Source organism: Hemitrygon akajei, chromosome 5, assembly GCF_048418815.1.
Source record: "Hemitrygon akajei chromosome 5, sHemAka1.3, whole genome shotgun sequence".
In the NCBI taxonomy this organism is placed as follows: domain Eukaryota; kingdom Metazoa; phylum Chordata; class Chondrichthyes; order Myliobatiformes; family Dasyatidae; genus Hemitrygon; species Hemitrygon akajei.
Window position 1 is genome coordinate 146378970 of NC_133128.1, and position 15111 is coordinate 146394080.

Below are 15111 nucleotides of genomic sequence, written 5' to 3' on the forward strand. Positions count from 1 at the left end.
AGTATGGTGACCAGAACTACACACAATACTCCAAGAGTGATCCTGTATCCCAACTCTTGTACTTAATGCTATGACCAATGAAGGAAAGCATGTCAAACACTTCCCTTACCACTTTCAGAAAACTATGTATTTGCACCCAAGGTCTCCCTATTCTACAATACTCCCCATTTACTGTGTACATCCTGACTTAGTTTAACTAACCAAAATGTAATATTTTGCCTATATCTGCCATTCATTTTTCCTTTTGTAATCTAGATCCCCAGACAGCCTTCTTCACTGTCTACTACACCACCAATATTTCCATGCGATTTGGTTAATATATAGTACATACTGTTACGCCTGCAGCCCCCTCCTTTTTGTGAATCGCAGGATCGCTATTGATTTGGGTCAGGAGACCCAGGAAATGAGAGAGAGACGTTTGGAATGTCTTGACCCCCCGGCGATATAAAGCTACGGGAAATGGCCATTGTCTCTTGGAGATGGAATTGTGTATTAAAATACTGTGCTTCGTGGAAGCCCTCAGACAAAGTGGGCTGGTTGGTGGAGGGATTGCATCATCCCAACCTGATTGACATCTGAGACCCTGTGAGTCAGGATAAAAGAGGGTCTGTGGGAACAGCCCCTCAGACGCACCAGAAGAAACGCTAGCGATCCCGTAATAGCGAAAGCCGGTGGGAAGGCCACGTGCATCCTTTTCCATTTGCCCCGGAAACGGTGGGCCTTTACCATAGAAGAACGGTTATTAGCTAACAACGGGGAAATCAACTCCCAACGACTCTCGAAGGATTGACATCATAAAAGGAATGGGCAAGTTTTAACCCGTCTTTCTCTCCAACCAAAAAAACTGCAGCTTGAATGAACTAAAGTGACTTTTATATTTCCATCGGACAATACATTATCCCTTAGACAACGATACTAGAGCTATTCCTTATTGATTATTATTATACCCGCACTTTTAGATTTAGTATTGACGACATATATTATCTGTATGTTTGCATTGATATTATTTTTGTGTATTTTTATCAATAAATACTGTTAAAAATAGTACCAGCAGACTTCAACGGACCTCTCTATCTTCGCTGGTAAGTGACCCAGTTACGGGGTACATAACAATACCAAAGAAAAGAGGACCCAGCACTGATTCCTGCAACACACTACTACTGACAGACCTCCAATATGAAAAACAGCCTTCCTCTGAGAGCTACCACCAGGCAATTCTTGTACCCAATTGGTGAGCTCACCCCTGATCCCATGTGATCTCACCTTCTGGACCAACTTACCATGCAAAGCATTGGCATAGGCCTTGTTAAAGTCTTTGCAGACAATGCCTTGCCCTCAATGATCCTCTTGGTCACCACTTCAAAAAAAACTTCAGATTTATGAAACACAATATCCCACTCGTAAAGCCGTACTAATCAAATTTCTGATGAGCATAGAAATAATTAATCAAAGTCAACAGCAAGAATCAAAAACACTGGGAGAAAATAATATGGAACAAGATTCACTTTCAAGATAACACCACAGGTTGGGTTTTTAAAAAGCCAAAGCACTGCAGAAGGAAGCAAAGACTTCAAGGAGTTAAAAGGCTCAAATATTCAAGAGGACAGAAACTTAGAATGGAAAGTGAAATGATGAATCTAGAAAAAACTATGAAAATATAAAATTAATATCAAGGATCAAACTATGGCAATCAATGTCTCTAAATTCTCATAACTTTATCTGATGTATTTGTGATCTAAACTAGTTCCTGCTATATTCCACTATGTGTTTTGTCATAGTCCTATTTGTTTTGCAAAGCATCTTTCATACCTGGACTCTGATTTCCTCCTCCACTTCTTTGCGTTTATCTTCCTTGATGAGTTCAGCAACATACTTCTGGGAGAGATTTGTGCACTCATCTCGGTTCTGCCAAACTCCTGTTGTTCACAAAGAAGGAAAAGGTCTGATATTTCACTCACGAAAGTGGTGCTCATCATTTTAAATAAAATCAAAGATTTTCATTTTTATTCTTTTCCATGCATAAAGAAGGATAATATCAGAGTATGATTATCATTGTTCAGTTTATGTAATCCATTTGAATGGTAATACATTGCACACTCAGGAAAAGGTACGGAGGGTTGTGTGACTCTGCATGAGGAGATTCCATTTCATCACTGGGAGGGAATGAAATATCAGGCAGATCACTCTGGCCTATTTTCTTCCAACTCTCTTTCTCTTCTTAGGTATTTCTAGGGATCGAAGGTGGCTGGCTTCGATGATGATTTTGAAGTGGCTAATGAGGCCAACAAGGGTCACTTCAGCTACAGTTGGAGAAGGAGGTGCCTCAGTCCTTCTCTTGCTAATGCAGGGCCTCCATGTGCTCTCAACACCGGAACACAAGGCTCTCAGCACTATCCTGAATAATCTTTTTTTCATTTTGAATGGTCATTGACCAGTGGTTTACAGGAGTCAATGGGCATGCTGCATTTCTGCAAGGCTTGGAGCTAATCTCTTTTAATTTACAACTGTCCTTTTTTAAAATCTCTTTCTATAACAGAGCTTGAAATAGAGGGTCTGTTTTGATATTTGAACACCACTTTCTATCCAATTGAGTGTAACTGGGACTTCAAAGCTAGAACTGTTGGCTTGGGAAAGCACGCTGATATTGTGCCACATCATTCTTCTGCATTTGAGTATCAAAGACAAGTATGTTTCTTGTCATATGCACAAGAATATGTATTCACAGGTGCAATGTAAAACTACCCTGAAGCAGCATCACAGGTACTTTACATTAGAGACATAACAGTCATACATTCACATACAAAAGATACATTAAACATAAATTATACACAATTATACAAGAAAGAACAAAACTAGAACCAAAATGAACTATGTCCATTATAGTGTGAAGCGGTAAGAGTGTTGCTGTACTGAGGCAGTAATTAGGGTTGTGCAGATTGGCTCAAAACCAAATGCTTCAAGGGAAGTAGCTGTTCTTGTCACTGAAAACACAAGAAAGACTACAGATGCTGGAATGGAATAACACATAAAAAGTGCCAGAGGAATGCAGCAGATTAGGCATGGAGGAAAATTAGCAGTTGACATTTCGGGCTGAGACCCCTCATCGGAGTCCTATTGTAGCTAGTCCAGCTCTTTGAGTTACGTAGGGGGGCAGGAACCAAGGAGCTGCAAGGAAGATGATTGTTCGAAAGGTGAAACATGAAGGGGAAGAGTCAACATGTCTGGTTGTGGAATCTTGATGGATCTTGCAAAAATTGCAAAGACTGATCTATTAAATGTGAATGCTGGTGAAATGGAAGGCAAGAACCAAGAAACTGTTCTTGTTTTGTCCAACAAGGAAATAGATGAGAGAAGTGATGTAAGATGAAGGAACACATACCAATCCTCATAGAGGGATCAGAAGTGGAGAGAGTGACCGGTTTCAACTTCCGGGTGTCAAGATCTCTGCGGATATAACCTAGTCCCAACACATCAATGCAGTTATAAAGAAAGCAAGACAGCAACTATACTTCATTAGGAATTTGAAGAGATTTGGTATGTCAACAAATGCACTCAAAAACTTCTATAGATATATCATGGAGAGCATTCTGACAGACTGCATCACAGTTTGATATGGGAGTCTACTGCACAGGACCGAAAGAAGCTGCAGAGGGTTGCAAATTTAGTTCGCTCCACCTTAGGTACAAGCCTACAAAGTACATAGGACATCTTCAAGGAGAGATGTCTCAGAAAGGCAGCATCCATTATTAAGGGCCCCAGCACCCGGGGCATCCCCTTTTCTCACTATTACCATCAAGTAGGAGGTACAGGAGCCTGAAGGCACACACTCAGCGATTCAGGAACAGCTTCTTTTACTCTGCCATCCGATTCCTAAATGGACACTGAACCCATGAACACTACCTCACTTTTTAAAGATATATTATTTCTATTTTTTTGCACGATTTTAATCTATTCAATATCAAGTCAAGTCACTTTTTATTGTCATTTCAACCATAACTGCTGGTACATTACACAGTAAAAACGAGACCACGTTTTTCAGGACAATGGTGCTACATGAAACAATGCAAAAACTACACTGAACTACGTAAAAACAACACAGAAAAAAACACTAGACCACAGACCTACCCAGGACTCCATAAAGTGCACAAAACAGTGCAGGCATTACAATAAATAATAAACAGGACAACAAACAGTAGAGGGCAGTAAGTTGGTGTTAGTCCAGATTCTGTGTACAGTATTGAGGAGTCTGATGGCTTGGGGGAAGAAACTGTTACACAGTCTGGTCGTGGGAGCCCAAATGCTTCGGTGTAGATAGATAGATAGATAGATAGATAGATAGATAGATAGATAGATAGATAGATAGATAGATAGATAGATAGATAGATAGATAGATAGATAGATAGATAGATAGATAGATAGATAGATAGATAGATAGATAGATAGATAGATAGATAGATAGATAGATAGATAGATAGATAGATAGATAGATAGATAGATAGATAGATAGATAGATACTTTATTCATCCCCATGGGGAAATTCAACTTTTTTTCCAATGTCCCATACACTTGTATGGGACATTGATAGCAGGAGGGAGAAGAGTTTGTGGGGGGGGGGGGGGGTGCATGGGGTCCTTCATAATGCTGTTTGCTTTGCAGATGCAGCGTGTAGTGTAAATGTCTATAATAGCGGGAAGAGAGACCCCAATATCTTCTCAGCTGACCTCACTATCCGCTTCAGGGTCTTGCAATCCAAGATGGTGCAATTTCCAGACCAGGCAGTGATGCAGCTGCTCAGGATGCTCTCAATACAACATCTGTAGAACGTGATGAGGATGGGGGATGGGAGATGAACTTTCCTCAGCCTTCACAGAAAGTAGAGACGCTGCTGGGCTTTCTTTGCTATGGAGCTGGTGTTGAGGGACCAGGTGAAATTCTCCGCCAGGTGAACACCAAGAAATTTGGTGCTCTTAACGATCTCTACCGAGTATCCATCGATGTTCAGTGGAGAGTAGTCACTCTGTGCCCTCCTGAAGTCACCATCTCTTTTGTTTTGTTCACATTCAGAGACTGGTTGTTGGCTCTGCACCAGTCCATTAGCCACTGCACCTGCTCTTTGTATTGTTATGAACCCCATAACTGGGTCACTTACCAGCAAAGATAGAGAGGTCCGCAGAAGACTGATGGTACCATTTTTAAACGTTTTTATTTATAAAGGGGCACAAAAGTAAGGTTAATACAAACATTCAGATAATATACGTCGTCAATACTCAATCTAAAGCACGGGTATAGTAGTAATCAACAATAAGAAGTAGCTCTATCGTTTGTCTAGGGGTAAAACTATTGTCCGATGGAAATATAAAAGTCTCGCCAGTTCATGAAGACTTTTAGCCGTTTGAGGGACCGCTGGGTGTTCACGGGTTGAAGAGAGAAAATAAATTTGCCAGCCTTTTGGACTCAAAGCGTGGAATTGGGAACGTGAGTTCCCCGTTGTCAGTTCGGAATCCTTTTCGGGGTTATCAGCCACTCGATTCCCTAGCTAGGGGAACCAAATCACACGTGGCTCCCGAACAGCTTCCCGTCCTTACGGGAGCGATGAGCGATGGTGTCTCCGTCTGGTGCGTCACTGGAGTACCGCCTCCTGCAGTCTCCTTTTTATCATGGCTGGCAGATTTGTAAATGTCAATCAAGGTAGGGTGATACAATCCCCACCCCACATTGCCCGAGGGTGTCCATCTCCCTGATAGCTGGCACGTACTATAGAGTTGCAATTCACACAGGTGCCTCTAAGAACAATGGTCAAATCCGTTGCATTGTCTTTCATTTCCTGGGTCCAAGACCCAAATTAATAGTGACCTTGCGATTCTCCAGAAGGAGGGGGCTGGTCCCACACCCTTCAGCCCCTCAGAGCTGTGGTACATTCATAACAGTATGCTGACTCATCGTTCTTGCTGATGAGACCCACCACGGTCTTATCATCGGCAAACTTGATGATGTGGTTTGAGCTGTGTATTGCAGCACAGTCGTAAGTCAGCAGAGTGAACAGCAGTGGACAGAGCACACAGCCCTGGGGGGTGTGCTCAGTGTGATGGTGTTGGAGATGCTGCTTATATGTAGACTGTAATTGATTTACTCATTTATTATTTTTATTATTTATTTTTTTCTTCTTCATCTATGTTATGTAGTGCATTGAACTGCTGCTGCTTAAGTTAACAAATTTCACAACATATGCCAGTGATAATAAACCTGATTCTGATTCTGAGTAATACATGAGATCTTGTTAAGCCCATAAGACATAGGAGCAGAATTACACCATTAGGCCCATCGGACCTGCTCCATCATTAGATCATGGCTGATTTACTATCCCTCTTAAACCAATTCTTCCGCCTTCTCCCCTTAACCTTTGATGCCCTTGCTAATCTAGACCCTATCAACCTTGGTTTTAAATATACCCAATGACTTGGCCTCCACAACTGTCTGTGGCAATGAATTCCACATACCCACCACCTTCTGTCTAAAGAAATAGCTCCTCATATAAAAGGCTCTGTTAACTTATGGTAAGTGGGAAGATAAGAGTTTTGGAAGAGGAAATACATTTCAGAGACATTTGTATTGAATGTCCAATTACAGTAATGTGATGAAGATGGAGAAACTGAGAGAATTTGACTTTGTGAATGTTGAAGGCAAGGCCCACTCCCTTGTACATTTCCTTGAATGTTTTAGAGCTTGACTTGGTGACTGTACCCTAGTGCAAGTCTCATCTGCAGTTTTGACAGCTAAGATTTTGGGAACTTGGCTTTGAAGTGTATCTGCCATGGAATAAATAACTACCTATTATTTCTTAAAGTACAAGTAAAGGTTGTTGGAAGGAAGTTGCAATACTGCAATAAGAAATAGTAAAAAAAAAAGCATTAGGGTGATACTGGCAGCCTTGTTTGACACTGGCAATCATTGAAGTTAGTTCTATGGTAGACCCATTGGTTAGGATGCTATTATGGAGTGAATGAATTCAGGAAACAAAACAAATTTCACATTATATAAGAGAGCGATAATAAACATTATTTGGACTGAGATAAATTTCTAATGGACAGCTAAATCTGCGGGGGATAACCCACAGCCCTTCCTGATGGACAGATACAAGTCTTTAGTATGGTCAAGTATGTTTAGTGTCTAGTAATGACCCAATCATTTTCCTAGCAGTTCCATACTGTAAATATCATGCCCACTGTGCCTCTGGCTGTACAGAACACACACTGATTGTGAACAGAAAAAAGCATTTTTCAGTCACTGGGAGGAAGCAATTGATTAGTTTTGCAACATCAGCTATTCATCAGATTTTTCTTAGAGAAGCCAGAAGTCTTTTCATAAGTGCCTATTAGCTGTGAAACCTATAGACTGGGAGTGGATTGCAGATTGTGTAATTTTGTCTGAAAAGAATTGCCTTTGTGGGAACCTTGAGACCTTCAGAATTGATCTCCTTGCAGCAATGCTTATGTTGTTCCCTCCAATGTCAACCAGGCAGGTAGGATTGCACTTCCCTGGCTCTATTTTTATCTAGTCATAGCATAATAATTTGCAAATGGCCTGCCTATCTATCTCTCTTGCTGACATGTGTCTGAAACCAAACTGTTTGCAACAATGCAAAGATGACCTTTTGACCTACGTGGATTTAGTGATATATCCGTTAAACCACATTTTCCTACTTCTGTGACATTGTCAAGATTTACTGGTGCTTCAGTTCACTGTGAAAACTTAACTTGTGCCTCCATTTTCAGAATGTACAGGAGCTTCAGGACTCGCATCACGAGGTTCAGGAACAGTTACTACACCTCAATCATTAGGCTCTTGAAACAAGAGGATAACTTCATTTGTCCCGTCACTGAAATGTTCCCACAACCAATGGACTAGTTTTCAAGGACTCTTCTTCTCATGTTCTCAATATTTTTTGCTTAGTTATTATTATTACTTCTTTCTTTTTGTATTTGCAGAGTTTGTTGTATTTTTCACATTGGTTGAACACCCAAGTTGGTGGGACTTTCAAGGATTCTGTTATGGTTATTATTTTACAGATTTATTAAGTATACACACAAGAAAGTGATCATCAGGGGTGTATATGGTGACATACATGTACTTTGATAATAAACTTACTTTTAACTTTGAATAATCCAATTAACTGCTTGCTATGTTTCCTCTTTCTAATGTCGATTTTATGGCTAAATCCTAAATTGCACAAAATGCAATTCATTCATCATTCTTATACTTGCTGATTTATACCGTCTTCCATTTGAGTAATTAATTTTTCTTTAATTCTCATCTTAAAAAGCCTATCCAAACCATGTAATTCTTTAAGGTCTGTAACACTCCAGAATCTTTACACTCATCCAATAATTGTATCACCAAACCATGCATTCAGATGTCAATGCTATAAATTCTGAAATGCCTTTTTGATATGTTATCACTCTTTTACTCACTGTCTAAATCCTATATTTTGAAACTACCTTTTGGTGTTCTCCTCATCTTTGGAACCAAACACCAATAATTAGAACAATGTTGTTCATTCCTGATGCTCCCCCACAAGGTCAGCTTACTGAGAAAACAAATCTCTGAAAAAGCACCCAACCAATAGAAATAGCGATGCATATTGTTCCCTGAAGAGTACTGTTATACTAGTGAGCTTGGCAGTATTGTATAAGGATGAATACAAATGAATTTTGGGGTTTTGTAGATAATTCCAAATAGCTTAAAGACAAATTATTAAGACACTGTCTTTGAATTCGAGTCTGGCAGCCATCCCTTATAGCATAAAGGTTGAGAAAAAGACATTTATGTTATAAATGAAATGGCTTTGCTAAGGATCTTGGAGTCATACAGACAGAAACAAGCCATTTGAAGAGGAGGAACCAGCAGAGCTGCTGAGTAGGGGAGGTGCCTTACTACCAGTTCCTTAAAATTGAATTTTAGCATTTCCCCATTTTTTATGTCAAGCTAACTGGCCTACGGTCCCCCATTTCTCTTGCCCTTCTTACTTAAAGAATGATGTTACATATGTTTCCTTTCAACCCGTGGGAACGATTCCAAAATTTGTGAAATTTTGGAAGACTATGAGCAATATATTTATCAGCTCCAAATACAATTTTTGTTTCAAACCCTCAGGGTGCAGGTCATCAGGTCCTGAGAATAAATTGGTATTCAGTCCCATTAATTTCTACTTCTATTTCACCAGCACTTATTCATTCTCTTATCTACTATTCTGGTGACTTTGTCTTTTTCTGTGAAGATAGACACGTTTTTATAATTTCCTTTCTCCCAATATTTTTTCTTTGTGCCTCAGTTAGTAAGGAGTCCATATTAATGTTAAGCCTGTTCAATTCAACCTGAAGGGATAAAATTCAAGACTGCACCAACACTTTGTTCCATAAGGGTTCAATTATGTTCAAATGACAAGAACTCTCAGTGCTCAAATAGCACCTGTTCTCAGATGGCAACAGAATGCAGCTCAACAAGAACAATCTTCTCAGTGTGTCAGCCAATAGCTTCCCATTAATTAGCATCAGACATCAATGTTTAGGGATTATCCTGTACACAGCATTATTTTCAAACATATTATGTTTGAGTAATTGTTAAAAAAATGCAGGAAATCAATTGTTTTGGGAATTAAAAATACAAGAAACAGGAACAGGGTATATGTTGCTCTGTCAAGCCAGGTTTATCATTCAATAAAAAAGATCATCTGAAAACACAGGCTTCAAAGTGGTTTGATCACTTTACTCTTGATTTGTCAGAATATAGAAAGGATATCTCCACCTCAGCACAATCCCAGAATTTATCCAGAACTTCCCATAGATATGCCCAATTTCCAATACAGGTTGTGGCCTTCATCAACAACAGCATTATGTGTCCAACTCCCACAAGCAGGAGTTGTCCCTGTGCTTCTTCAGCAGTCATTTTATGGAGTTTAGCAGAGTAACATGATCTACTGCAGGGTTGCCAGCTTTTGGAATGCAAAATCTACACACTGATCCTATACAAATTTAATCCTTGCACGTAAAAAAATGACAGCTCCAGTCTAATAAATGGATAGATGTCATTTCTGGCATTGAAGGTGAATGGTTATACTGCTATTATTTATAAAAGTTGGCATCAATAATATTAAATAATTGCTAGTATGTGGTCGTGCTGTTCAAATGCAATTTTCTGTTAAATATTTCCGTTTTTTTTATGTCCTGAGACTCACAGTGTGTGGGTGAATATTGACAGCCAACACCTCATCTCTGAGTCTAGTTGGCTGAACTAAACAGTCCTCATATAACACACAGTCATTTGATGTATTGGGAGTGAGTTCGGAGAGTATTGCACCATAGGTCATGCTGACATAGACGAGCAAAGGACAGTGGAGTGCAATTCTGGGGCAATGAAGATACACCCTAATCACTCAGCTGGCTCAGCTCTCTGGCATAGGGAGTTTCAGAGATTCATAACCGGATGTGAGGCGTTCTCTTCATTAACCCTTCACAATAAGAGTCACTGACATACGTCACTGAAATTTATTGCTTTGCAGCAGCAGCAGTGCCATGCAAGATATAAATATTTATTACAAAAATAAATAAATAGTGGCAAAGAGAAATAACAAAGTACTGTTTTTGAGTTCATTGACAGATCAGAAACCTAATTGTAAAGGGAAAGAAGTTGTTCCTAAAAAGTTGAGGGGAGCTCTTAAGGCTCCTTTATCTGTTCCCTAAAAGGCAGTAAAGGGAAGAGGGCATGTCCAAGATAATGAGGGTTCTTAATAATGGATGCCAACTTTTTGAAGCACCACTTCTTGAAGATGTCCATGATGGTGGGGAATGTTGTGCCCATGATAGAGCTGGCTATGTCTACAACCTTCAGCAGCTTCTTTTGATCCTTCTATATTCTCCAGCTAGGATAAACATACATATCAAGAGGATCAGCCATCAATCTAGACTATAGACCTATCTACTCAAATTCTCATCATCAGCCTAGTGAAAATTCTCTGTATTGCTATGAATGCAAATAAATCTTTCCTCCAATAGAGTATTACAAGTATGGCCTCACCTGTTACATAAGTTCATGTTTCCTTCTCTATCTTACTGCTAGTCTCCATAACATGCCCCTCTTTCATTAGACTTAAATTTAAACCATTCTTCATTTCACTTTGATTTCTTTTCATTGATAAAATATCCTACCATGCAACCTTATTTGAAAAGTTATTCAATGAATAGTTTCAAATTTGGTTTTGTAAAAAGAGCAGTTTTTTAAAAACTGGATAGAGAGTAATATGCAGATAAGAAGATGCTGCAAAAGCAAGTTTTAATTATTTAACTCAAATCTTTTGTATGGCAATTGACCCAACTGCTAAGATGCTTTAGCTTGTCTAACATAACTTCCGTTGTCACAAAGCAGCTACACAGCTTCCTTGCTGGGTCTTCCTCTACCTTGTCAATTGTGGACAATTTCCTCTAGTTGTTATGGGGCAGATGACCTTTATGCCATAAGGAAGTTTGAGATTATGTTATCGAATGAGGAATCGGATACAGGGCAAAAGGCGACTATACTTGTTTTGTTCAAACACAGTGGTAAAAATGAACTGGGTGTGTACAGTTACCCCTTTGGAAGGATGGGTTTAGATGTAGCACAACAGGGTAACATTAAATGTCCAGGAATTAAAGGAACAGACTAAGATCCATATGTATTTATTTTACTTGCTCTGGATGTTAAACAGTGTTTAAAAAAGATACGTAAATGGAAAAATGACTGAATAATTTTGTAATTCCTGCTGCAAAAACCTGTTCAGGAATTCAGTAGGATAAAGAATCCCCATATAAACAAGTTTCAACTTAAAAAAAGTTTCTATCATTAAAAAAATACTAAGAAAGGCTGATCTATAAGCTGCTGACAGTTTAGGAGTTTCGATTAAGCTTACCTTCAGAGCAGAGGTGCTGCAATTTGTAAAGTGTTAAATGATGACAGGCCCAGATATTTTACTGCCACGTGTACAAGTGTAACTGAACCCTTTTCACCATTGTACACAACCTCCTGCCCTTCATTATAAAGAGTGCCTCTTGTTAATAGTGTTAATTTCATGAACTATAATGTGAGGTTAAATGTAAAAAACAGGCAGGCAGTAGGAGATGCAAGAGCAGCACATTACCTTGCTTTGAAATTAGCTCATGTAGCATTGCATCTTATATACTGTGTGATCCTAATTCTAAGGAAAGCAATTGGAGATTTTCGGTGTACTGGCGGCCTTCAGGCTCTATTACTGAAATTGGTTCATAACCCAAGTAATTCACAAATGGGAAATGTGGCTGTCCGCAATTATATTTAAATATGAACAGAGGCCAGCCAAGAGCATGTGCAGTACACGTGTAGTAAAACCAGAGCATTTAACTCAACCATTTAGATCTCTCTGCAAGGTGCAATGATACTGCCATGAACCGAGTTCCACAAGACAGAAAATGCTTGCAGCAGAACTGGTATCACGAGTTGCAGCTGAGAATTAAAAATATGAAATAAAAATAGAAAACACTGTACATACACAGCAGGTCAGATAGCATATGTAGAAAAAGAGAAATAGATTGTTAGTATCAGGTCAAAAACCTTTTTTGTAGCCTAAAAGGAATGTCACATGCCTTCTGTCACTGTGGGTCAGATTCATTGAGCTGAAATGTGAATTTGGAGCATCCTGGATACAGCAGGAAGTGGAGTTTCTGGCGAGTTTTATGCAGCTCATGGCAATATTCCAGGTTCTGGTTCAGGAAAAAGAAAATTGTGACTGAGAGAGGGCTGGGTGGCAGGAATATAGCAAAGGTTAATCCCTGATGGTTTTAGTATGTGTAATATGCTTGCTGTCTATAAGGGGAAAAGAAAAACCATGGGGCACCCCACCGTGAATGCAAACCAGCAAGCTATCCATGATGGGGAACAACAGGACATGTATGTGGCTGGAGTCTTTATCTGAACCAGAAAACAGAAATGTGGTAAACATGCTGGTATTCATGGGAGAGGCTGGCTCTCTGGTCAATTCTGCTTTCAAACAATCAAACACAAGGGAAAAAAAAACTAGATTAACTGCATCTGCAATTGAATCAGTGCAAGATGAACGATTACTGCGCATACATCCTGACGGAAACGTGGCTCCAGGATACCACCCTCAATTCAGCCATCCACCTACAGGGTTTCATCTCTTTTCGGCCAAATAGAAATCCTGTAATCTCTAATAAGATCCCCAGATGAAAATTGTGTATCTATGTTAATGTGTGAATACTTCACTAGTGATAACCCACTGTTCACCTGTGGTAGAGTTTTTAAAACGATGAAGTATAGTCCCTTCTATTTACCGAGAGAATTCACTGCCATTGTGATTGTGGTTGTATACAACCAACCCTTCCCTTCCCTTCCCCCCCCCCCCATGTTAATGTTGGGGAGGCACTGTGTGAGCTCTACGGTCCCATTCGTGATCTCCAATAGTATCTTTTATTGTTGCTGGCAACTTCAACCATGCTGTCTAAATTCTATTAGTACGTTCACTTTGCTACGAGAGGTGAGAATAACCTGCCTGGTGCACTGAAGTCTGCCCCTGCCACCTCCAGGGAGACTTTCACCACTTATCTATTATGCTAATCCATGCCTCCAGACCTCTGATTAAATGAGTCAAACCAGTTCAAAGGGAGGTGAAGACCTGGCCGGAAGGAGCAACTCAGCATTGCAGGACTGATTTGAAAACACAGACTGGAACATGTTTGGGGGCAGCTACTTACGACAATCACATTAACATGTGGGCTCTTTGACTAGTTATACAAGAAGTGCACTGAGGATATCACAATTATTAAACACATCTTATGACAGCAAATCAGAAGCCATGGTTGACAGCAGTGGTCTGAGCACTACTGAGAGATCAGATTGCTGTTCTGCCAGTGAGGAAGCCACTCCCCCACCCCCCACAAGCCCAACAAGGAGCAGACACTCTGACTGTTCACAGCTGATGTAAGGAAGACCGTGGTCAGTGTCAACTCACATAAAGCTGCAGGGCCTAATAATGTACTTGCTTGGGTGCTGAAGGAATGATGCAGCCCCATTAACAGATGTTCTAACTAGCATCTTCAACATCTCTCTGGAACAGTCCACTAACCCCAGACTTCAAGACAGCCACCATCATCTCAGCCACGAGAGTGATGGTAACCTGCCTTAATGACTACCGTCCAGTGGCACTGACCTCAACAATAACGACGTGCTTTGAGCAGCTGGTTATGGATCACAATAAACCCCTTCTTCCTGCTACACTAGGCCCTTTCCACAAGAAATTGGAGTGAATTAAAGACCATCATATAGTTAAAATTGGCTGGAGGAAGAAGTATAGAAAATTAGAGAACTGACCAAAATAACAATTATGTGAATGAAGAAATTTCAAATACCACGAAGTTAATTGTTCAGAATTGTGGGTAAAGAGACAGAGATGGTACAAAGCTTACAATAATAAATTAAATCTGGTAGGGGTTGGCACAGAGTAAAAGCAAGGTTGCAAAATTCAGAAGGGAGCTGGTAAAAGTGAAAAAGAACAATGGAAATTTTAGCAACACGTACAAAATGCTGGAGAAACTCATTTGAGGTGGCAATGTCACATCAGCAGTTAGCGATGGTCAGCTCCAGAAATGAGTCTTCAGTGAGCAACGTTCTGATGAAAAAGAACTGACTTGAAACATCAACTTTATCTTACTGAAACAACAAAATGAATGAACCCAGCAGGTTGATCAGCATGCATGGGAGGGGAGGAATTGTCAAGGTTTCAGGTAGAAATCCTGCATCAGCTCTGGGTATGATATGAATAACTATAGAAAATACATTACAGTGCAATGTGGTACAAAGAGAAAATTAAATACTTAATAAGGAAGGGAAGACTTAACTATATTAGGTAATGGATTTTTAATCTTGTTTTGGGAGAAAATGTTTCTAACTTACAGAAAATTAAGTTTGCAGACAGTCCTCAGGAATGGAAAACAAGGTAACCTGGGAACAGCCTGCAATCTAGTACATTTTTAGGAAAATAGCTGAGGACTTAAATAGCACAAAGTCTAGTGTAATAAGCGAAAAAGAGCT

The 15111-nt window shown here is 39.8% G+C and overlaps 1 protein-coding gene across 2 annotated transcripts in view; it reads right to left on the reverse strand.

Annotated features, from left to right (window-relative positions):
* LOC140728281 (dynein regulatory complex protein 11-like) overlaps positions 1-15111 on the reverse strand; it is a 184387-nt gene that overhangs the window by 93231 nt on the left and 76045 nt on the right. For both annotated transcript variants that reach the window (XM_073046777.1, XM_073046778.1), the window contains exon 10: positions 1810-1916. In XM_073046777.1, the coding sequence (XP_072902878.1) occupies positions 1810-1916 (107 nt within the window). The remainder of the gene's footprint in view (positions 1-1809; positions 1917-15111) is intronic.